We start from the raw sequence: 25969 nt of genomic DNA on the forward strand, positions 1-25969 counted from the left end.
GACTTTGTGAGTGCGGGGACACCATTACACGCGTGCACCACATATAGGTCAATACTTATATGTAGTGTCACAATGGTAACTCCGAACATGGCCATGTAACATGTCTAGGATCATGGAATTGGCATCCCAATACCATTTTGGTATTGGGGAGACGATTCCATGCATTCCCGGGGCTCCAGCATAGAGCCCGGGTACTGCCAAAGTTAACTCTCCGGGGTTTTCTCTGCAGCTACCGCCAACCCTCAGACAAGTTTCTGCCCTCCTGGGGCCTGGGCAGCCCAGTTCCAGGACGGCAGAACAAAGGGTTTCCAGGATTTCCTCTGAGAGAGGGTGTTACACCCTCTCCCTTTGGAAATAAGTGTTAAGGGCCTAAGAGGAGTAGCCTCTCCTGGCCTCTGGAAATGCTTTGAAGGGCACAGATGATGCCCTCCTTGTATAAGCCAGTCTACACCGGTTTAGGGATCCCCCCCCAGCCCTGCTCTGGCGCGAAACTTGACAAAGGAAAGGGGAGTGACCACTCCCCTGACCAGCACCTCCCAAGGGGAGGTGCCCAGAGCTCCTCCAGTGTGTCCCAGATCTCCGCCATCTTGGATGCAGAGGTGTGAGGACACAATGAACACCTCTGAGTGGCCAGTGCCAGCAGGTGACGTCAGAGACCGCTCCTGATAGGTGCTTACCTTTCTCTGTAGCCAATCCTCCTCTGAGGGCTATTTAGGGTCTCTCCTGTTGGTTTTTCTTCAGATAACGAATGCAAGAGCTCACCAGAGTTCCTCTGCACTTGCCTCTTTGACTTCTGCCAAGGATCGACCGCTGACTGCTCCAGGACACCTGCAAAACGGCAACAAAGTAGCAAGAAGACTACCAGCAACATTGTAGCGCCTCATCCTGATGGCTTTCTCGACTGTTTCCTGGTGGTGCATGCTCTGAGGGCTGTCTGCCTTCACCCTGCACTGGAAGCCAAGAAGAAATCTCTTGTAGGTCGACAGAATCTTCCCCCTGCCAACGCAGGCACCAAACTTCTGCATCACCGGTCTTCTGGGTTCCCTCTCATCTTGACAAGCGCGGTCCCTGGAAAACAGGAGCTGGATCCAAGTGTACCCGACAGTCCAGTGGCCCTTCTGTCCAAATTTGGTGGAAGTAAGTCCTTGCCTCCCCACGCCAGACGGTAATCCTGTGTATTGCGTGAACTGCAGCTGCTCGGGCTTCTGTGCACTTTTGCAAGACTTCCTTTGTGCACAGCCTAGCCCAGGTCCCTAGCACTCCGTCCTGCATTGCCCAACTCACTGAGTTGGACTCCTACTTCGTGGGACCCTCTTTTGTTGTGCTGAGTCGACCGCCGTGCTCCGATCTTCTGAATGTCTGATTCAGGTGCTTCTGCAGGTGCTGCCTGCTTCTGTGTGGGCTCTCTCTGTTGCTGAGTGCCCCCTCTGACTCCTCCTGTAAGGGGCGACCTCCTGGTCCTTCCTGGGCCCTGGCAGCACCCAAAATCCTCAATCACGACTCTTGCAGCTAGCAAGGCTTGTTTGCAGTCTTTCTGCATGGAAACAACTCTGCATCCTTCAGCACGCCATGGGACATCTTCTGACAAAAGGAGAAGTTCCTGGCACCTTCCGTTGTTGCAGAATCTTCGGCGTCTTCCACCCGGAGGCAGCCCTTTTGCACGTTCATCCGGGGTTTAGCGGGCTCCTGCCCCCCCTGGACACTTGCATGAGTCTTGGACTTGGTCCTCAGGTCCAGGAATCTGTCTTCAGTGCTTTGCAGTCAGTTGTTGTCTTTGCAGAACCCCTTTCTCGACTTTACTGTCTTTCTGGGGTAGTAGGGTAACTTTACTCCTACTTTTCAGGGTCTTGGGGTGGGGTATCTTCGACACCCTTAGTGTTTTCTTACACTCCCAGCGAACCTCTACACACTACGCTAGGCCTGGGGTCAATTTGTGGTTCGCATTCCACTTTTGGAGTATATGGTTTGTGTTGCCCCTAGACCTATTGTCTCCTATTGCATTCTATTGTGTTCTACAGTGTTTGCACTACTTTTCTAACTGTTTACTTACCTGATTTTGGTTTGTGTGTATATTTTGTGTATATTACTTACCTTCTAAGGGAGTATATCCTCTGAGATACTTTTGGCATATTGTCACTAAAATAAAGTACCTTTATTTTTAGTAACTCTGAGTATTGTGTTTTATTATGATAGTGCTAAGTGATATAAGTGGTATAGTAGGAGCTTTGCATGTCTCCTAGTTCAGCCTAAGCTCCTCTGCTATAGCTACCTCTATCAGCCTAAGCTGCTAGAACACCTCTAATCTACTAATAAGGGATAACTGGACCTGGAACAAGGTGTAAGTACCACAAGGTACCCACTATAAGCCAGGCCAGCCTCCTACAGTACCCCTGTACACCGTTGGGCTCTGCATCCATCGTCAGTGTCGTCGGCACCGGATAGGACGTTCAGTTTCTTTTCACGACTTTCCATGCTAGAAGCGCAGATCCATGGAGAACACGGACCACTAGAACTTCAAAACTTGGGTCTTGAAAGGAAGACCCTACCCTAGAAAACAGTTAGCAGGATGGGGCGGATGGGTGGTTCGGTAAGGAATCTGCAAGTAGCTATTATCTCTACCAGATAAGGCTTTACCAAGGTAAGTAACTTGTCCATCTGATAGAGACAGTTGCAAAATCCTTACCTTAGAAGAGATACCTAAACAATACCATCCCCGGAGGTGGTCTGGCGAATTAAGATCATACTAGAAAGTCCTGCAGGACCAACAGGCAAAGTGCCCTTCCCTACGTATAGGACTCTCCAGGCAGAGTGTTTGGTAAATGTGTGCAGAGATTCTCAAGTTGCCGCCTGACAGATGTCAAGGACTGGAACTCCGCAGGCTAATTCATTGGTCGTAGCTTTACCTCTGGTAGAATGAGCACGCAAACCCTCAAGGGGCTGTTACTTCGCCAGTGCCTAGCACATTTTAATGCAGAGAATGACCCACGTGGAGATTGTTCTCTTCTGCACTGCTTGACCTTTCTTTGCATCCACAGAACCAACAAAAGGTTGATCATCCAACCATAACTCTTTGGTACAATCAAGGTAGAACCTAAACGCTCTTTTTGGGACCAGACGGTGGAGTCTCTCCCACCAAGGATAGCAGCGGACGTGCTTCTGCTGCCAACCCTGACCACCTCCCGGTGATCTGATGACATCAGCGCACACGCTGCGTGCTGGCGCATCAGAGCAGGCTGGCAGTGGTGGAAGCAATGTGCTTCCAGCACTGATCAGGGAAGGAGGTAAGTTTTCCCTGCTGGGGGGAGAGGGGGGGGAGTTTAAAGAGGCACTGGCGAAAAAGGAAATAGTTTTTGCATTGCCTCAGAGTCTCTTTGAAATGTATTCCTGCTGCATGATTGCGCCCAGTGTCCGTCCTGATTGTGCAGCAGAAATACACACTAGGTCACCAGGCATTTTGTGTGTAGTGTGTGTGTTTTTCAGATGCATGGGCAGCAGCCCTTTGGGCAAGGGTCAGCAAGTGGCATCTGGATTGTAGCAGGCGGCTGAAAGGTTTCCCATTGGAAAAGCTGAACTCTGGGTTGCCTCAAACATGGTGCAGCTGATGTTGCCTGCCTTTAATGGTGTCGCAGGGTCAAGAGTGAAACTGAAAACGTTTTGCCTATAAATTTCTTTCAGTTTTTTATGGACGATGTATTTTTGGTTAAGACTGTTGAGCAGGGTACTTTGTGTGCTGAACAGTTTTTGAGGGACAGCAGTGCCAGACTGAAACCATGCTCTAGGGCTATCTGGTGGGCTACCACAAATCTGGAAGAGTTGAAGGTTATTGGGTTAATTTTTTGAAAGGCTTGACAAGGAAGCTGTTGCTGTCTTCATAATGGTCTACCAGTCCCTTGATGGCAACGGCCATATTTTGTGCTATCTTAAGGCATGATTGGTATTTGCTTCCGCTCCAGATGCTGCATTTTGCTGATAATGCTTTAGAGTTGCCACAAGATTACCCTGATTGTGACTATCTTTTTAAGATTCGCCTGTCCTTGACCACTTTGTAGATCGATTTTCAGAGATATATGTTCCAGAGAAAGAAATAGCTGTGGATGGGTCTTTGGTCCTGTTCAAAGGACGTTTGATTTTTAGGCAGTACATTCCTAGCAAGAGGGCACGTTATGGAATTGAGATGCAAATGGTGTCTGACAGTAGTACAGGATATGTCTAAAATTTCCAGGTTTGCACTGGTAGGGATTCCACCATTTAACCCACCCTCCCCGGCTCTCCATCCACATTCAGAGTTAGCGAGAAAACTGTGTGGGCTTGGAAAAGGACTTTTTTTAACAAAGGTCACCATTTGTACCTAGATAACTTGTACACTGGTGTGCAATTGTCCAGGAAATTGTTCAGATGGATACTGTTGCTTGTGGCACAGTCTGCTCTAACCGTAAAGGCTATCAAATGAAGCTTGTTTGTTAAAAAATAAATACATTTTTTTTTTTTTTTTTTTAACTTGAGGGCTTAGTGCAGTGCTTTGTGTAGTGATGAACTGCTAGTTGTGAACTTTGCAGACATGAGGGATTTCTACATGCTGACTACCATCCATGATGAAAGTACTTCAGCTGTGACTGGTTGGGGTCAGGTTACTGAAGTGTGCACATTTGTGTGTATTTTAGACTAAAAAAGCATGTGGATAGTATAGATAGAAGAGATCAGAGGTTGGAACTTTACACTGTGGTCGTAAGGCTTACGTTTGGTATAAGACATTAGCTAGCCATCTCTTCCATTTAGCAACCTTTTATGCTTTTGTTGTGTTCAAGGATTGTTTTCCATAGTCAAAGATGAGTTCTGTTCAGTTTCAGCAATTTGTGATAGGTAGCTTTGTGTAGTGGAACATTCAAGTTCTCCTAGAGTTGGAGTGGTGAACGATGTGGCTAGATTGAAAGATCGCCATGTTGCTGTTCACATTCCTCCCACTCCAAAATAAAAAAATAAAATCCCTGCAAGAGATGTACATCTGGATGAGAAGAGACATGAGGAAGGAAAGTAATATGCACTGCCCTGATTGTCCTTCTAAACCTGGGCTGTGTGCGCCCACTTGTTTTAGACTGTACCACACACAAAAGGAATTTTGAGTGCACCCGTGAGCGTTGCCTGGTCTGTATAATTTTATACTTTTTTTCGGTTTCACAGTTGACAATAGTGTGATGTATTTAGTTAGAGCTGTTGTGTTTGTAGTTTTGCATTTACTTACATCTGGTTCGTGTTTTCTTTTTTGTAAAAAAAAATGTGAAGATGGTGCGCTTGGCTGGTGGTGGTGAGAGTGGGCTGGCGCTTGGTTGGCGATGTGTGTTGGGGGGCACATGGCTGACAGTGTGAGTGAGCTGGGGCTTGACTGGCAGTGTGAGTGGGATGGCACATGGCTGACAGTGTGTGTTTAGAGACCTGCTGCTGGTGATTACACACACTGCTAGACAAACGCCAGTCCACACACTCCATCAGACAGTGTGATTGTGGTGTTAGGCATGTAGGTGTGTGAAAGGGATGAGCCCTTGAATGGCACAGTCTGTTGATGCGAGTGTTGTAATGTGCTGGGCCAGCGGCATGAATGGTCTTGTTTGTGTCACATATTAAAGGTGTGCGAATGGCCTGTAACGCAGTTGGTGCCTTGTTACGGCTTTACATTAAGTGGTTCAGATGTTGACCTTTCAATTAACAATGCTTTTCATTTTTGTGAAATCTCTTGTTAATAAAATTATTATAAATTTAACCATCACCCACCGTCATGCCAAATCCTACCAGTATGTGTCTGTACTTGTATATATGGTTCTGCAGTAATAATTGGCTTTTCTGTCTTTCTCAGCCTGGGTGTACATTGACTCTTGTTGTGAATTTTGTAATGTACAGGGCCCACGGCTGGCAGTGTGAATGGTCTTGTGTGTATCACGTTTGAAAGGAGTGTGAATGGCCTGTAAAGAGGTTGGTGTCTTGTTCCTGCTTTACAGCTCACAAGCTGAGTCATTGGTTCAGTTTTTTTTACCTTTCAATTATTAACAGTGCATTTCAATTTCATGAAATCTCTTGCTAATAAAATGTTATATATTGAACTATTGTTCACCCTTGTACCAAATCCAACGAGTATGTACGTGTAAAAATAATGTTGGGTAGCCACAAGACACATTTATTGCACTTCTCTCAGTTGGAAACTAAACTCACCCCAATGATGAAGCATGCCACCAAATAGGTTTGTGGGTGAGGGGGTCTTTCTGAAAAAACCTAAGGGTGTTTTATTCACAATTTGAGAGTTTGGGACATCACAGAAGTAAAAGACCTGGTAGCGTGCTCGATTCTCGTCTAGGGGAAACCTTCCAACTCTAGATATGTTTGAAAACTACACAACCAGGGGAGTACAGGGTGGTGTGTCTATCGTGGATCACATTAATCATCACAATACTACCCATCTTCCCTTCTTCATACAAAAAATACCCAAAATACAAATTTACTTAACATAACATCAACAGACCAGAGCAAAATATAGCAATAAATAAATACAAAATTATATATAAATATATAACAAAATATATTAGACAAAATTATTCACGATATCTCCTCGGAATGACTATGTTTCTTAAACTCTGTCTCATTTTCTTCTTATTATTATTCTCACCCTCATCATTTTCTTCATTGGGTCTTTTCACACCAACTTGTTCAGTTTCTGGACTACCAGCTTGACAGCAAATTTTTAACTTTGCAACTTTAGCAAGATTCCACCAATGACTTCCTTCCACTTGGATGGCATTGCCAAGAATCTTCAAAACTCTAACAGGTCTCCCAAATTTGCTCTTCCCCTTTTTTACACCTATTGATGACCTAATACGAACCATATTTCCATATTGTAAAGGTGTTAATTTGACACCTTTTTGGTGTCATACCATTTCTTTTGTTTTTGTTGAATTTGATTAATGTTTTCTCTTACCACCTGCATCAAATTTGTCACATCATAATTTTTTTCAAACCACTCTGCCGATCCACACTGGTCTGAAGTTTGTGTTGCCATTCTTCCCCCCAATAATTCAAAAGGAGAGACTTTTGCAGATGAGTGAGGTGTAGTTCTGTAAAACCAAATTGCACTATTTAAAGACTTCTCTATATCATGGTGTCCATTTGTGGCCCACTTAATACACTCACCCACAACCTGATTCATCCTCTCCACCAAACCACTGGTTTGTGGATGATAAAGATGTCTAATGCAACAATATTCCACAAACTTTTCAAATCATGGCTTACAATTGAGTACTCTTATCTGAAATGAGAGTCTTTGGGAAACCTTCTCTCAAACATTTCCTTAAGGAAATCAACTATTAATCCACTGGTAGGTTCCTTAACCATGTTATTCTCGGGCCATTAAGACACATAATCCATCAACACCAAAATGTACTTATGTTTACAAGAAAACACATCATAAAGTCCCATAACGTCAATCCCTAACTTTTCTCATGGCCTGTCTGGACACTCAATGGGCATAAGAGGAGGTATGACCACTTTCAAAATTTTATCAGCAGATCCACAAACACAAAAATTGCCAATTACCTTCTCCACCTCCCCATCCATTCTCGGCCACAAAAATGTTTCACGAATACAATGTTTAGTAAGGGACCCTCATGTGCCTTCTTGATAATATCCACTCTGACTGAATGTGGTGGAATAATCTTATACATACTTAATAACATTCCAACTTCAACAGAAATCTCACTACTTACTTTACAGTAAGGTTGCAGTAACAGAGACAAGCTTTTCTCACGGGGCCACCCATTTCTAACCATTTCGCAAACTTGTTGCAAAATGTCATCATCTGTCACGGCAAGCATCCATTCATTCATTCTCTGTGCATGTCCTCAGGTACCTCCAAAGCTGCTGCCATAAAATCTTCACGATCTTCCTCCACCAGATCAGAAAATTCTCTTTCCTCATCATCTTCTTTTTGTGGAAAATGTGACAAATAGTCAGCTCTTCAATTCTTTCCTCCTGTATAATATAGTCAATATCAAACTGATACTGTAAATGTTTTGAAACTAACCTCAGAATTCTGGGGATTACAGCACTTATTCACTCCACTGCCCAGTACACTGACTAAGGGTTTATGATCAGTTAACAATCTGAAATGCCTTCCCCAAATATATGATCTAAACTTTTCAATGGCCCATACAAACCTAATAGTTCCTTCTTGAGAACATAATATTGATGTTCCGTCTCTCTGAGCACTCAGGATGCAAAAGCCACTGTATTTTCAGAGCCATTAAATTCTTGTGTTAACACAGCTCCTAGACCTACTTGACTGGCATCAAAAGTAATACAGCATGACTTTTTGGGGTCAAAAGGTTTAAGAGCTCCAATCTGTTTTAGCATCACTTTAATTTCTTCAAATGCTTTCATACATTAGTTCCCCCACACAAACTTTACTCCTTTCTTTACCAAACTGCTAATAGGACGCACCTTGCTAGCAAAGTCTGGAATGTATCTGGAGTAAAACTCACTCCTGTGTTGTCTGTAGGAGGAGGAGCAATGGTGATTGCATCAACTAAACCTGGTCTTGGTTTGATTCCTTCCGCTGAAATCACGTGTCCTAAGTACTCAATTTCTGTGCACCCAAACTTACACTTTTCTGTCTTCAGTACCATTCCTTGTTTTTCAAAAACGCGTAATACTTTTTGGAAAATTGCTTCATGCGCTTCTTCATTGAGCTTCGTCATTGTCAGCAAAGACCAGAACATCATCCTGAAACACATGCACACCCTCAATCTCTTTAAACAAATTATACATGACTCTTTGAAAGACCGAAGCCATGGAGGCCTAGCTAAAAGGCATGCATCAATACTTAAAAGTTCCTATCTGAGAAATGAATGCAGTGAAATGACGTGAATCAGTATGCAGTTTGACCTGATGATAAGCACTGGCCAGATCAAGATTAGAAAATATTTTGGCACCCCGTAGACATGCAAAAAGATCACTGATCTTTGGTAGTGGGTGTGAGTCTACCCAAATTTCCTTGTTCAAGGAGTTAAGATCAGCCTATACCCTTAATTGGCCATCCCTTTTGCGAACCACAATCAAAGGCGACAGCTATAATTAGGACTCAATGGGCTCAATAATGCCAATGTTGCAAAACGTAATAAGTTCCTTTACTTTACTAAGTCTTCCCTAATACTGAAAGGAACACTTCTGAGTTTGTGCTTGATGGGAACAATACCTTCTTTGATTTTAGTGCTATGTTTGAACCCACAAATTTTACCTAAATGATTTGTGAACACAGAAGGAAACCTTACCTTCCATTTTTGACTTTCCCCTTCACAATCCACTAATAGAACCTGTTCATTCACTCCAGGTTTCAATACCATGCCAAATAAATGCTGGTGAAACCACACCAGGATGTCAAGTCCTTTGATAGCAACACATATTTTACCGCTGATCCTGTTACCTTTCTATGTAATTTCTAGATCATCTTCAGTGTAACCCCAAAATTAAATTCTATGACCTTCACATGAGACAGGAGAATGATCAGGTGGAATCAAAGGTCTATCACCCCATGTTTCATCGAATAAAGATTGTGTGATCATAGTGATTCTGGAACCAGAATCAACTAGTATTTTAAGAGCATTGTCCCCAACTTTTATTTCTACAATAGGGTCAACACAATCCTTGCGATAATTGTCTTGTTTTGAAACCCGAGAAACTAGTTCAGGCTCTGATTCATTCTCGGATTCCGCAACACAAATTGTCGATTTCTTCTGTGATTTTTTTTTTTTTTAATAAACACACTTTAGCAAAATGGCCAATTGTTTTTTTTACAATAGTTACAAGAAACATTAATTGCTGGACACTTCCTCCCTTTTGCATGTGGAGCGTTACCACACCGAAAGCACACATTTGTATTTCTGAACCCGGAGTTGAAGCTCTTGTTTGGTCTTGGTCCCTTCTGCACATGTTTGGTAACTGCAGCTACTTTAAGCAATTCAATTGGGTAATCATCAAGCTCCTTTAAGGAGACTTGTGAAATCTCCATGCTTTCTGCTACCTTGATAGTCTCTTCAAGAGTTGGATTACTCATAGCTAATAATTTTTGTCTAATTTGTCTTTACATTGACACACAAACTGATCTCTAATAAGTTGGACTGTGAAAGTCTCGAACGGAAGCAAGTCTACTTAGTAATGAAATGTATGACTCCACATCCTCTCCTTCATTTTGTTTTCATTAAAAAAAATGTATGTCTCAAGACTATAAGACTGGGTTGCTTGTCAAACCTATTCTTCAATTTCAAAATAGCGGTTTCATATTCATCTAAAGCATTATCAACCTCTTGTACAGGTACATCAGGGAGGTGTTTGTAGACAGCTCTACCTTCAAACCCAAAAGAATAAGGAAGAATATTTTTTGTTCTTTCTGCAGTAAATCTTAAGGCTCATATAGCACCAAAATATATTTCAAATGCATCAAACCATACATTCCACTTAACAGGAGGCTCACCTGGCATTTCCAAAAATGCTGGTGGTGGTGAAACCCCTTGAATATTAGACAAGTTTAATGTTAAAACAACTATTAATAATATACGAGTGCCAAATGAATACTTTTTCTATTAGATAATATAGTACAGTGTTAGAATCACCGTGATCTGTGCTGTGAATTAAAAAAAAAAAAAAAGTACATAAATAAATATAGCATGGTGTGCGAAGTAATGTGTGCGAATCTCTGTGATACGCACTGTGAGACAACAAAAACACAGTATTTAAGTAAACCTAGTATGGTGTGCGAATCACTGCGATCCGCTCTGTTAAAGCAAAATTAAGCACCGTCAGCCATAAAGAAGCAGAACTGTTATTTAAAAATAAATTGTAGTGGTGCGTACACAGGCACCACACAATTACTTCTGCCACAGATGATGCCGATGACACCATGCAAAGCTGAACACCACCACCCACTAGAGGACGGGGATACTCCTCACGGCAACATTTCTGGATCCAGTCTGATGCCGGGGAATCATTATAAGGTAGGTAATCTGCAGCTAGAAGTCTTTATCAGATATGAAGTCCAAAACCAGTTCTACGCTGCTAAACAGTTATAGCGCACAAGGTTAGGAAGCTGTGTGAGCAGCTATGGGCTTCTCTCATTAGGACTGATACACAACTGATACACAGCTCAATTCAGCAAGGATTCCATACTTTGAATGGCACACAGTATTGACTTCTGGGCGTTGCTGCTACATATTAAATGAGACAATATACACACTTAAGAAACCTACTGTACATGAAATGGAACAGTAGGGACACACTCCCCAGCATTGCTTCCATAGTCTGAAACAAACACAATTACCATATTTCAGCAGCGCCACTACTGCATTAATAGGGTGCTGGCTGCAATTATTTTGGAAACCTCTCATAGTTTAATTGCAACAGTATTGGCACCTTACAGCATGTCTGTTGAATTTTAGATAGGCCTGGCCTAAATTAAACCCCCATACTTGCAATTCTCCTTTTCCCATTTTGTGAAATTTGCAAATGTTCTAGAAATTTCATGTTACACAACTGAGAAACTTTGCATTCGATGATGCACATCACATTAAAAACAAAATCTTGAAATATCAGTGGGTGGCGTGGTTGCATAGAAAATATTTTTGGCTCATTCCAGTCTCCTGGTGGCATCTCACACAACTTTTTAATTTTTATTTTTTAAAGCAAGATGTGCACATGCTTAACAAAAGTCATCCAAGATATTGAAAAAATACCATTTGTTTTTAATGCTTTATTCTGTTAGGTTTTCATGCAACACTGTGAACCCCTGGTCTTACCGGAAACTGAATGGCGCTTCTCAGCAGAACTGCTATGCATTTAATGGGGAAGTGCCCCACTGCACAGTAGTACAAGTGTAATTTCAATGGAGCATCCCCAGGTCTTCTGAGAAGGGATCTCATTTTCTAATGGCACAGAGAAAAGTGTCGAAATGCCTTGTCAAGAAGTATTTACTTGAAGAACATGAGACATTATAACAGAGAAGAGTAGTCCGGCAACACTATCTCTTAACAGCTTGACTGCATAGTCCCACATTTTAGTCTGGCAAAAAGGACCGGAATTATTGACATCAGCCATATAAAATATCACACAGGTTTGGTTGTGAACCACAGATAAGTTATTATACCTGCTTTTCCATGTGCATTGTGAGGTGGTGGGAAATGACACAGTCACAAACACGGTACTTAAAAAACACACGTCTTTAACTCAAGGTTAACATTTGCACAATAATGTGCAATACCGATTTGTTCTTATATTTAATTGTAAAAATAGTGGTTTTTTTTTTAGCCCAACACAAATACGTTTTGTAAATTGTGCTCAAAAACACAATAGTACAACAACCAGGTAAAGAGAGACTTTTTCGTTTTAATTCAGGTGAGTCAGGCATAACCCTTCCACATCAACAAGAACCCCATCCAATCATCAGCTATTGGTATGCTATGAAGTCATTCATATTTTGTCCCCCCTCCTATAGAACACAGCATAGGTCAAAGAAGTCAGACCAAGTGAGCCACTGGATAACTTCACTGTGAGTGACAACATATGGCTCTTTCACAAAGATCACACCGACACACAAAGTTGTTCTCATCAGGGCCAAGGACTACAATGGCAATGGGTGTGTTTTGGAATCAAAATTATTTTTGCTTTTGGCCAATGTTTTTTTTTTTTATATTGGTGAGCGTGTTATATCACATTTAAATGAGTTATTGCTTCGCTCCTCACCCACTCCCACCCCAATGCTGGACCAGGATGAGGTAAATGGAATGGTTTCTTACCTGTAACTCCAGTTCTCTCGTAGGGGTATTTCCATGATAGTCATAAGCACTGAATAGTTCCGCGCGCCTGCGGGGACCCCGGAGCACTGTTGTGTAGTATATTCTTAAGTGCAATCATCAGCTCCTTGACAAAAAAGGTCTGTGAAAAACACTTAAGAATAACAATGTGCAGCCTATGTGAACAGCTACACAAGCCAAAATTGTTAGAAGAAAAAACAGTTGTAGTGTAAATTTCACGTTTAAACCTCTATTTATTCTATAAATACATAAATAAATACATTCTCATATTTTATTTACACCTCTCATGAGAATAAAACAATGTAGGGCAGTGTAGCCCATAGGCTGCCATTATACAGAATGAAAATAGAGCTGTGCCTTTAAGAAAGTAAAGTCTTCCTGTTTCCCATCATGCACAGCAAAAGGCAGTTGCCTCAGTTCTTTTTTCCGGCTCCTGCTGACAGGACCCTGAAGCATTGAGCTCTACCTCACAAAAGCTTTTGTGACAGAAATTCATTGAAATATCTTCTGAATTTCATTTTCACTCGACGTTTTTACCTTTGAGTGATCATTTTCTACTGATTTCTGTTAAATTCTGACAGAATTTTGAGGTTTTTCTAGTTAGAAATGCCTTCACTTTTTGATAAATGTCCTTCTTGTGGAAGAAAGAAGGCTAAAACAGATCCACATAGGGTCTGTATAATTTGTCTTCCATCCAGCCACAAACCGGAGTCGTGTGACATTTGTAAAACCTTCTCTAGAAGAACCCTTCGTGATAGAGAGAAGATCCGACTTCAGGCGAGAGAGGACAGGAGAAAAAGTGGCCATTCCACTACAGAGCGAGGAGAAGGTCAGACTTCTACCAGGGCTCAACCTGTTTCCTCCATGACTCCTTCCAGACCTGCTGAAAAACGACATAGATCTCCGATGACGTCGAGAGCGTCGACGTCGAAGCAGGGAACGGCGCCAACATGTTCGCCGTCGAGGAGTGCTTCGCCGGCGAGAAAAAGACATCGTTCGCCGTCGACAACTATTTTGCCGTCGAGGCGGCGAAGGCACCCGACGTCGAAAGGATCTGGGTCGCCGTCGACACGGCGAACACAGTCCACGCCAAGGAGATCCGAGTCGGGCTCGCCGTCGACACGGCGAGGGAGATCGCCGTCGAGAGAGAGTGTTCGCCGTCACTGCACCGACGTCGAGGTTCGTCGTCGAGAGGTTCTCAGCGGCGAGACGAGTCGACGTCTAGAGGCACTCGCCGTCACCGCAGTTCGACGTCGAGGAGTGCTTCGACGTCGAGAAGACCATCTAAGAGGCCTAGAAGGGTTTATACAACCTCGGAATCCTCGGCCTCGCTTATCCTACTTCCAGCATCGCCACAGCTCTCGCAAAGGCAGTCGCCGTTACCTCAGACGCCGGTAACACCTACGGCTCCTCTTCCGGCGCCTCCTCCAGAACCTGTTCCGAGGACTCCAACGCGATCTGCAGGGCGTTCTGGTTATTCCTCGAGGCGTACATCTACCTCTAGGCACCGTCGTCAGGAATCACATCATGGACATTCTTCATCGTCCACACGAGACTACTCTCCAACCTTATCGGACTCACCGTCCCCAAGAGTGTCTCCTATAGATGATGTCAACACATTTCAGGAGGTCTTAGTGAGAGGGGCAACCAAGCTGAATATCCCGCTAGCAGCTCCGGCCCCATCGACATCAGTGATCTTTGAGACCTTACATCAAAGGACATCTTCACGACCTTTACTTCCACTGGTTCCGGGTCTTATTGAGCCAGCAATGGACATTTTTCTCACGCCGGCTACAACAAAGTCTGCTCCTTCCAGACTCATTAAAAAGTACCGTCCACCAGAGCAAGATCCTCTATTCTTGAGGTCGGACCCAGTACCAGACTCGGTAGTTATAGTGGCAGCGAAGAAATCGCATTCGACGTCACCGTCTTCCTCTGCTCCCCCAGACAAAGAGAGCAGAAAGATCGATGCTGCAGGAAGAAAAGTATGCTCGACGGCATCTATCACCATGAAAGCAGCCAGTGCCACTGCTTTATTAGGGAGATATGATCGATCCCTCTGGGACTCTATACTGCAGTTCGCGGAGCATCTCCCTAGGGACAAAAGGGAAGATTTCCTAGAGGTCGTGAGCGAGGGAGCTATGGTTTCTAACCAGATTATAAGTGCTGCGGCGGATTCTTCAACACTATCCGCACATAACTATGCTCATGGTATAGCGCTCAGGAGACATGCATGGCTGCGGCTTACATCGCTTAAACCCGAAGCACAGCAGAGGATACAGAACCTGCCTTTCTCAGGCTCCACTTTGTTCGGCTCTCATGCCGATGATGAGGCTATTAACCTGACATGAAGAAAAACAAAACATTTGTTGGAGTACCAACCTCCATAATATTCATATTCTATGTCAACTCCACCGGGGAGGAGGGAGGGTTGCTTATGACTATCATGGAAATACCCCTACGAGAGAACTGGAGTTACAGGTAAGAAACCATTCCTTCTCTCGTAGGGGATTTCCATGTATAGTCATAAGCACTGAATAGAGTAGCAAGCCCATCCCCATAACCGCGGTGGAGTAGATATAAGAATACTGAGAAAAAACATGAATCATGCAAACAAATTCTTGAGCAAAGCCTGTATAACCTGAGCATCTGCCCTAGCGTCTGTATCAAGGCAGTAATGCTTAGTAAAGGTATGGACCGACCTCCAAGTGGCAGCCTTGCATATTTCTGCCAAAGGGACATTTCTCATCAAGGCTACAGTAGCTGCTTTCCCTCTGGTAGAGTGGGCTTTTGGCCTACCACCAAGGGATTTGTTTGCTAACTGATAACATAACATTATACATGAAACAATCCACCTGGATAAAGATTGTTTAGATGTGCCCAAACCTGTTCTGATTGGGCCATAATTAATAAAAAGCTGTTGTGATTTTCGTAAGCTTTTTGTCCTGTCCAAGTAAAATTTCAATACTCTCTTTACATCCAGAGAGTGCAGAGTTCTCTCAGCAGGAGTAGCTGGATTCTGAAAGAAAGTCGGTAATGAAATTGTTTGGTTCACATGGAAGTCGGAGACTACCTTAGGTAGAAATTTTGGATGAGTTCTCATTACCACTTTTGTAGAATGAAAAACCGTGTAGGGTTCCTGCGCGCAAAGGGCCTGGATTTCGCTGACCCTACGCGCTGAAGTGATTGCCACTAGAAAAGCAGCTTTCCATGTGAGATGCTGCAGCGATGCCTTGTGTATCGGCTCGAATGGCGTCAGCATCAGACGTGATAAGACAACGTTCAGTTCCCATGGAGGAGAAGGCTTTCTAATGGGAGGAAAAACCTTCTTTAAACCTTCTAGGAAATCCTTAATAATCGGCATCCGAAAAAAGGACGTTTGTGAAGGACTCTTTCTGTATGCCGTTATCGCCCCCAAGTGAACTTTTATTGACGACAGTTGTAAGCCCGATTTTGCCAAACTTAACAGGTATGGCAGGATAGATTGTTCTCCACAGGAAACCGGGTCAATGTTGTTGTGTAAACACCAAATGCAGAATCTCTTCCACTTGCTTGCATAGGCTGATCGTGTGGAAGGGCGTTTTGCTTCCTTCAGAATTTCCATACAGTCCTGAGGTAGGTTCAAGTGTCCATATTGCACTAGCTCAGGAGCCATGCTGCCAAACTCAACGATGAGGGGTTGGGATGAGATATCTGCCCTCTGAACTTCGTGAGAAGGTCCGGACGATATGGTAGCCTGATGTGTGGTTTGAGTGACCAGTGAAGAAGGTCTGGGAACCACCACTGGCGTGGCCACTCCGGAGCAATTAGGATCATTTTGGTCTGAGCATTGGACAGCTTCTGGAGGACCGCCGGAATCAGGGGAAGCGGTGGAAAGGCGTAAAGAAATGCTCCTGACCAGCTTATCCACAGGGCATTCCCCAGTGTCCCTGGATGGTAATATCTGGAGGCGAAGTTTTGGCATTTTTTGTTTTCTGGGGTTGCGAATAGGTCTGTAGAGGGGGTACCCCAGAGTGCGAAAATGGAATGAACGACGTCGTCGTGTAGTACCCATTCGTGGTTCTCGTTCATTACCCGACTGAGGGCATCCGCTTGAACATTCTGGATGCCGAGCAGGTGAGTTGCCACTAGCGACAGGTTCCTGGCTAGAAGCCAATGCCAGATTGTCTGAGCCTCTCTGGATAAAATTCTGGACCTGGTGCCTCCTTGTTTGTTCACGTAGTACATAGTGGCCACGTTGTCTGTCTGAAGAAGGAGAGTTTCCGTTCTCAGAGAGGGAAGGAAGGCTTTGAGCGCAAGGTGGACTGCGCGAAGTTCCAGCAGGTTGATGTGATAGAGACTCTCTCTCTGTGACCACTCGCCTTGGACTCGAAGATGTTCCATGTGCGCTCCCCATCCGAGCAGTGACGCATCTGTTACGATGGTTTGAGATGGAGGCCGTTGTTGGAACGGAATCCCCACCAAGAGATTGCTGGGTAAGCACCACCACTTCAGGGATTGTGGGGTGTGAGGAGAAAGAAGGACTTTGTTCTCCCAATCGTCCCTCAGTTGACACCACTGATCCTCTAGATTTTCCTGCAATGGTCTCATATGGAGGCGAGCATTGGGAACGAGATGGATACAAGACGCCATCGAGCCCAGTAGAGAAGCTATTATTCTTGCAGTGGCTTGAGGTCTTTCCTGCAGTTGTTTGCATTTTTGGAGAATCGATAACCGTCGTTCCTCCGAAGGAAACACCTTTCCTAGCCTGGTATCTACAATGGCCCCTAAGTAATGCAACCTCTGAACAGGTGTTGCTGTAGATTTCAGAAGATTGACTTGAAGACCAAGTTTTTGTAGCAGTTGTAGAGTCCATTCGAAATGGTGCTGTGCCTCGAGACAGCTGGAGGCCTTTATGAGCCAATCGTCTAGATAGGGGTAGACGAATATTCGCTGTTTCCTCAAGTGGGCGGCTACTACCGCCATGCATTTGGAAAAAGTTCTTGGCGCTGATTTTAGGCCGAAAGGTAGAACTGCAAATTGGTAATGGCGTTTTCCGACAGTGAACCTTAGGAATTTTCTGTGTTTCTTGGTTACTGGGATATGAAAGTAAGCGTCGCAAAGATCTATCGCACATAGCCAGTCGCCCTGACGTAGATGTGGGTAAATTTGGTGTAAGGCTAACATCCTGAATTTTTCTTTGCGAATCCATTTGTTTGCTGTCCTCAGATCTAAGATGGGACGAAACTCTTGTTTGTCTTTTTTCGGTACAAGGAAATATCTCGAATAAATCCCCTTCCCTTGTTGGCTGATGGGAACGGGTTCTATGGCTCTTTTCTGCAATAGGATATTGACCTCTAACTGCAGAGCTTCGAGATGGTGGTTGGCTGTTTTGGGTGGAACAGATGGTGGAGAACTGGTGAATCTGAGAGCGTAACCATGTCTCACAATATTCAATACCCAGGCGTCTGTTGTGATGCGTTGCCACTCGTCCAGATGATTTGCGATACTTCCCCCTACCGGAGTGGGTAACGGAGGAGGGGGAAGCAAAGATTCAGGGCTTAGACGTGGGAGCTTGTCGAGGTGTCTGGGTCTGAGGTGTTGAACGACCCCTTGTCGACCTTCTGGAGAAGCCCCTCTGATGCTGCTGCTGTTGCTGTTGCTGAGGGCGTGAAGACGTCCAATGTGGAGCCTGATACCTGTGGGTGAACAGTCTTCTTTGATATGGGCGGAATCCTTTTCGCTGTTCCTTAGGTCGCTCCATGCCTACCGCTTTCAGGGTATCCAGCTCCGACTTCATTCTGGCCATCTCATCATCGGCATGAGAGCCGAACAAAGTGGAGCCTGAGAAAGGCAGGTTCTGTATCCTCTGCTGTGCTTCGGGTTTAAGCGATGTAAGCCGCAGCCATGCATGTCTCCTGAGCGCTATACCATGAGCATAGTTATGTGCGGATAGTGTTGAAGAATCCGCCGCAGCACTTATAATCTGGTTAGAAACCATAGCTCCCTCGCTCACGACCTCTAGGAAATCTTCCCTTTTGTCCCTAGGGAGATGCTCCGCGAACTGCAGTATAGAGTCCCAGAGGGATCGATCATATCTCCCTAATAAAGCAGTGGCACTGGCTGCTTTCATGGTGATAGATGCCGTCGAGCATACTTTTCTTCCTGCAGCATCGATCTTTCTGCTCTCTTTGTCTGGGGGAGCAGAGGAAGACGGTGACGTTGAATGCGATTTCTTCGCTGCCACTATAACTATCGAGTCTGGTACTGGGTCCGACCTCAAGAATAGAGGATCTTGCTCTGGTGGACGGTACTTTTTAATGAGTCTGGAAGGAGCAGACTTTGTTGTAGCCGGCGTGAGAAAAATGTCCATTGCTGGCTCAATAAGACCCGGAACCAGTGGAAGTAAAGGTCGTGAAGATGTCCTTTGATGTAAGGTCTCAAAGATCACTGATGTCGATGGGGCCGGAGCTGCTAGCGGGATATTCAGCTTGGTTGCCCCTCTCACTAAGACCTCCTGAAATGTGTTGACATCATCTATAGGAGACACTCTTGGGGACGGTGAGTCCGATAAGGTTGGAGAGTAGTCTCGTGTGGACGATGAAGAATGTCCATGATGTGATTCCTGACGACGGTGCCTAGAGGTAGATGTACGCCTCGAGGAATAACCAGAACGCCCTGCAGATCGCGTTGGAGTCCTCGGAACAGGTTCTGGAGGAGGCGCCGGAAGAGGAGCCGTAGGTGTTACCGGCGTCTGAGGTAACGGCGACTGCCTTTGCGAGAGCTGTGGCGATGCTGGAAGTAGGATAAGCGAGGCCGAGGATTCCGAGGTTGTATAAACCCTTCTAGGCCTCTTAGATGGTCTTCTCGACGTCGAAGCACTCCTCGACGTCGAACTGCGGTGACGGCGAGTGCCTCTAGACGTCGACTCGTCTCGCCGCTGAGAACCTCTCGACGACGAACCTCGACGTCGGTGCAGTGACGGTGAACGCCTCCGACGGCGAACACTCTCTCTCGACGGCGATCTCCCTCGCCGTGTCGACGGAGAGCCCGACTCGGATCTCCTTGGCGTGGACTGTGTTCGCCGTGTCGACGGCGACCCAGATCCTTTCGACGTCGGGTGCCTTCGCCGCCTCGACGGCGAAATAGTTGTCGACGGCGAACGATGTCTTTTTCTCGCCGGCGAAGCACTCCTCGACGGCGAACATGTTGGCGCCGTTCCCTGCTTCGACGTCGACGCTCTCGACGTCGTCGGAGATCTATGTCGTTTTTCAGCAGGTCTGGAAGGAGTCATGGAGGAAACAGGTTGAGCCCTGGTAGAAGTCTGACCTTCTCCTCGCTCTGTAGTGGAATGGCCACTTTTTCTCCTGTCCTCTCTCGCCTGAAGTCGGATCTTCTCTCTATCACGAAGGGTTCTTCTAGAGAAGGTTTTACAAATGTCACACGACTCCGGTTTGTGGCTGGATGGAAGACAAATTATACAGACCCTATGTGGATCTGTTTTAGCCTTCTTTCTTCCACAAGAAGGACATTTATCAAAAAGTGAAGGCATTTCTAACTAGAAAAACCTCAAAATTCTGTCAGAATTTAACAGAAATCAGTAGAAAATGATCACTCAAAGGTAAAAACGTCGAGTGAAAATGAAATTCAGAAGATATTTCAATGAATTTCTGTCACAAAAGCTTTTGTGAGGTAGAGCTCAATGCTTCAGGGTCCTGTCAGCAGGAGCCGGAAAAAAGAACTGAGGCAACTGCCTTTTGCTGTGCATGATGGGAAACAGGAAGACTTTACTTTCTTAAAGGCACAGCTCTATTTTCATTCTGTATAATGGCAGCCTATGGGCTACACTGCCCTACATTGTTTTATTCTCATGAGAGGTGTAAATAAAATATGAGAATGTATTTATTTATGTATTTATAGAATAAATAGAGGTTTAAACGTGAAATTTACACTACAACTGTTTTTTCTTCTAACAATTTTGGCTTGTGTAGCTGTTCACATAGGCTGCACATTGTTATTCTTAAGTGTTTTTCACAGACCTTTTTTGTCAAGGAGCTGATGATTGCACTTAAGAATATACTACACAACAGTGCTCCGGGGTCCCCGCAGGCGCGCAGAACTATTCAGTGCTTATGACTATCATGGAAATCCCCTACGAGAGAAATATCTGTTTGCGATGCAAGGTTTTTGTCGGCTTCCTCCACACTCCATTAACCATCACCTCATCTATTGTCTGAGATATCCTTCCCAGCAGACCCTTTTGTGCTACTCCTCCCCTCATTTTGCAACCAAATCCTTCCTTTTATGTGTCATAAACAGAGCTTGTGCAACAAGAAGGGTAACATTTGGGGCTGTACACCTTCCAGACAATCAGCAGCCACACATTCTGGATAATGTGAAAATCACATTTGTAGGAAATAGGCACCCTTTGCCTTGAGCATGCTGTATAGTCTGAGACAATACACATTTGAACAGAAAATGTCTTTTTATGCCTACCTTTATTTTATCTGCTAGAGCCTGGGTGATCATGACTTCTCTATCTCCTTCGTCATACATCTGAAAGATCAGGTTATGCATAACATCCCCAGCTATCCAGTTAATATCATCTTGATGCTTGATCTGAATAGCTTTCTGGCCTTCCACACTTAGAATATGCAGTTTAGCAACATGGCTGCTTGGAAGTAATTTAATTGTTTTTTCCACCACTGGCATATCCTTACAAGTCTGTAAAATAAAATACACAAAACAAAATGGGAATATTGTGGTAAAATGAGATTGCATATGCTCTAAGAGATAATAGCAAGAACACTTGTACCGAAAATAGTACTGTTTGATATTCAGCAACACAGTTTAAGGATAAATGCAGATTTTTCATCTTCTGAAATGTATTGAAGTGCGCTACGCACATCTTCACTTGGAGACTTGAGGGTGGAGCAAAGCAAACCAGCGGGTCAGACGGGAGTAATCCCTATCCACAGCCCACTTGGATCACCGCCCAGGTCACCAGGCTCTGGGGAAAGCTGAGCAGTAGATAGCAGGAGGACTAAGGGTCAGGGGGCATCAGGACAGTCACACAAGTGCATATGCACTAGGTCGCAAACCGTGGGTGAGCAGAGGCGGCTAGTGCAACGTTAGTGTGGCTCACACACATTGAGGTGCCTGCATGTTTACCAATGTTACTGGTCGTTCCCCACCTACTGCCTGCTGCTGTCCACACTTGATATTCTTGTTGACTCTTGGTGGCATGGTGCCTACTCCTGTACTGCGCGCCTGCCTTGCCACACTACTAATTTGCGGGGGCAAGTTTGTCACCATGCAGGGGAACACTGATGTCACCGCCCCCTGGCCCATGCTGCTTGTGGCAAATCACACTACCATCACTAATTTGCTTCTCTCCCCCTCCCTCCAAAGGATCTTCTTCGGGCACAAGTCCTAAACAAAAAATACAAAAACAAAAATAGTGGGGGGGCTAACCAAGTTAGACAGTATATAGGTGACATCATGGCACGTGACATAGCAAGTGGCATCACAGGAAGTGGCATTACAACCCATAACCTCACAGGAAGTGACATCACAAGGAGTGAAATCTGATCTTAATACCTCACACATATATTTAGCAGGTCTATAAGGAATACATTTGACCGAATAACCAGATTTAACAAATTATATTTTGCGCTGGGGTTGTGCCAAAAGCCCTGACACAAAACCTTGGCTGCAATTTCAACATTTATTTTTTAAAATCTCTGCCACAAAGATATTGACACATGGAGAAACTTGGCAATAAATCTGTTCTACTTAATTAGTTGTAAATTTATGGGTTAAGGCACCTGATGCAGAGAACTTTGCATGGTCCGTAAATCTCAGGGAATAATAATAATGGCAAAATAACTGGTGGTTGACATGTCTCCTGCAAAGCACATCATGACATTTTTTATTTTTTGAAGCTAACTAAGTGGGCTACTGCTTTTAACATGGAGACCCCTTTTGTTGCTTGTAGTTCATAAATTGTAATCCTTCTAATATAGCAAAGTGAGGTATGAAGGAAATGTGACCCCTACACCTTGTTACCCTCACTATCCTATGTAGCACATCCTGTTCACAGATTTACACTTTTATGACTTATTGACAATGTGTACAAACGACATAAAGCGTTCTGACACCCTGCACTAGGATAAGTAGTACTATAAAAGAAATACAACGAAATAGTGATATTTAAATTGCTATTTGTGTAAATACAACAATAGACCAGTATATTTGACATTCTGACTGTGCATGCATATCTCATATCCAGGGTCTGATGATAGTCAAAACCACGCCTCACTTAAATACCTGTAAGTCACAACAAGCCATGTGCCTTTGTTTCCCCTCAATTGCATTTGCAGGTAGGTATGAAGCTACAGATAGCTCTAGCGAGAACAAAAGGAAGCCTGATGACCACTTAACTTCGGCCTTTGTTTTGGCCGCAGTTCGAATTTAAGTTTCTGCTCAGAAGAAAAGCAAACATGCAGGCGCTGCAGAATGCCTTGCCATTTTTAAACGTTGCACCAGACAAGTTCAGCATATGACAGTGTGGCACAATAACTTGGCAGGGTGGACGCCGTCCATATTGTGAAAATAGTGGGTGGATGCCATGCACCCATGTGTCCCCAACCTTTTGCCTTGGTCTTCTTAGTGACATACCACTTGCAGCACTTATTGTAAGTTGTCTACTCACAAGCAGGACCTCCTAGCAGGCTTGTGCCCTTTCCCAGTGGTACACCTGGCCCACACAGATCCACTAAAGGAAAGTATGGTGACCAACTGGCATGGGTGCAAATTCAGAACGGTGAGTGTAAAAAGTCAGGACAAAAATTTAGGACAAAAGGTAGGTTTTACAGACACATCAGAAGAGGTCACACAATACTGTTTAAGTAAATAGACAACCAACATGAGTACAAGTCAAAATAAGCTTATAGTATATTGAGACAATTGTGCACTTCCCAGTTTTTCCGTATGCGTACAGCTTTAAGCAACTGTGCAGGTCTTTTTGTGGTATTTAATATGATCATAATCTATTTATACGGTTACAGCACTGGGTTGTCCAGTTTGATATTTTGTTCACAGTTCTCAGTCCTGAACAGGCATGTTTGGTGAGAGAAATGGTCGAGAAGATCTGCTCGGATGGACTATGTCACTCAAATCTCATATCTGAGTGCTCCTGGGAGATGTAAAGCAGCATGCATAGAATGCAGCTAATTGGGACTGCAGTGCTGGACTAGAGTGCAGTCTCCTGAGTGGCGAGCTTTATGTATCAGATAGTTTCAGGTATTCTATGTCTGTTTAGCAGGTGATGACTGGTTTAGGGGCTGGTACACTACTGAGTGATGGATAAGACCCATAGTGGACAAGTCTTGTGTGAGGGTAAGAGCATTAAGCAGGAAAAGGGAGCTATTAACCAGCCTGCATGAGCGATAATTGGCTGCACACTACTGAGTGTTATGGTATTATTGTGGGCCAGAACGGTTAGACAGGAGTTGACATTACTATATAATGCCCTGGATAGCCAGATATCAGCCCTCCTGTATGTGGGAAATAGTAAACATTTCTTTTCTGTGAGTTGTAAACTGCAGATTCTCATTGATGCACAGAAGTGTGCTACAGACTAGAAACTGTGTACATTGTCGAAGCATTACTGTAGGACAGAAGGAGGCACAGTCTTTAACATACAGAACATTTTCCATTGAAATGGAAGCAAAATGCCAACACGCAGTTTTACTAATACAATATAGTGCACAAATAATAATGTGCGGAAATGTGGTTTCAGCAAATATGTATCATTTGAACATCACCAAGTAAAATGTCTTGATCCTATTAAAACTTTGTTTCCCACACGTCTTAATTACAAACAAGTGGTCCATTTGTGGTTTCGTAACTGCTGCTGTTTTGAAACAATTGCACAGTTCATTTACAGGTATGTGAAAGTTTTTGTGTGTTCCAAAAAACCTCACAGCTTACAGCCTTTGTTTTCATACGTCCTTTACCAACACAAGACTATCAACTAGTCCACTTTACTATTCTATCTTTGACTGCAAAGATAGAGAATTTTGTAAACGCCAATCCACATGTTAAAGAAATAAGCAGAAATTTGTCAGACGATACATCCTGACATTTGCCCTCCATTCTTGAACACAAAATACTTGTGACAAGCTGAAAAGGAAACTTAAAGTCATCATTATTGCCCATTCACCTTCTCAACTCAAACTCATAAGGCTGGCTAGTATGTGTGATAGTTTGCGAGACTTTGTGCACTCGTTCCTAGGCTGGTTGTGCAAAGGTGTGAAGTTTGTACATTTAGGCCCTCATTACAACCCTGGCGGTCGGTGATAAAGGGACGGTAATACCACCAACAGACCGGCGGAAAAAAAAAATGGAATCACGACCATGGCGGAAACCTCCAGCACAGACAGCCACTTTAACACTGCGACCGCCACAGCGGTAGAAACAAACACTGCGGCGGTAAACGCCAACAGACAGGCGGAAGACAATGTACCGCCTACTGTATTACAAGGCACCAATCCGCCAGCTTTTCTGGGGCGGTACCAACGCTGACAAAAGCACGGCGGAAACACTACTTGGAACGGAAACCACTCACCTCTAGAGACCCATCGAGGATCAAAGACGGAGGCAACGACCACGGTGAGTACTGCACCTAGCACACAGGGGAGGGGGGGAGGAAAAAGAGAGTGACACACACACGCAACACCCCCAACACCATACACACAAATACATGCATCAAAATTACATATACACCCCGTAACTCTCTGGAAGAACGCAAGGACCAAATGAAACAAGTGTAATCATCGAAAATCCAGATAGGGCATCATGTCTGTAAAAGATCAATATACACAAATATGTACAGCAACTATACAAGTCCAGATACTGTTCCATTCAATGTCCGTGGAACAGTGGTCCCAAAATGCATGGGCAAAGCCCACACATGACACCTGCCTCAAAACTGAGGGAACACTGCTGGGGCATCAGGTCGAAAAAAAAAACAGGCACCTCAGGGGGAGGGGAGTGGGGGCACCTCAGCCGGATGATGGGACGACGCCACTGCTCCACGAGGGGGCTCCATGCCCACTGCTTGCTCCTGGGGAGGGCAAAGCCACAGT

At 44.4% G+C, this 25969-nt stretch overlaps 1 protein-coding gene across 3 annotated transcripts in view; it reads right to left on the bottom strand.

Moving 5' to 3' along the window:
- The window catches only part of SMCHD1 (structural maintenance of chromosomes flexible hinge domain containing 1), a 2128336-nt gene that overhangs the window by 972151 nt on the left and 1130216 nt on the right, over positions 1–25969 (bottom strand). For 2 of the 3 annotated variants that reach the window (XM_069219969.1, XM_069219967.1), the window contains exons 25-26: positions 21315–21542; positions 11826–11951 (exon numbers count right to left, since the gene is read on the bottom strand). In XM_069219969.1, the coding sequence (XP_069076070.1) occupies positions 11826–11951; positions 21315–21542 (354 nt within the window). The remainder of the gene's footprint in view (positions 1–11825; positions 11952–21314; positions 21543–25969) is intronic. The other variant, XM_069219968.1, reaches the window with a different exon arrangement.

The sequence above is a fragment of the Pleurodeles waltl genome, chromosome 2_2 (genome assembly GCF_031143425.1).
Source record: "Pleurodeles waltl isolate 20211129_DDA chromosome 2_2, aPleWal1.hap1.20221129, whole genome shotgun sequence".
Classification (NCBI taxonomy): Eukaryota; Metazoa; Chordata; class Amphibia; order Caudata; family Salamandridae; genus Pleurodeles; species Pleurodeles waltl.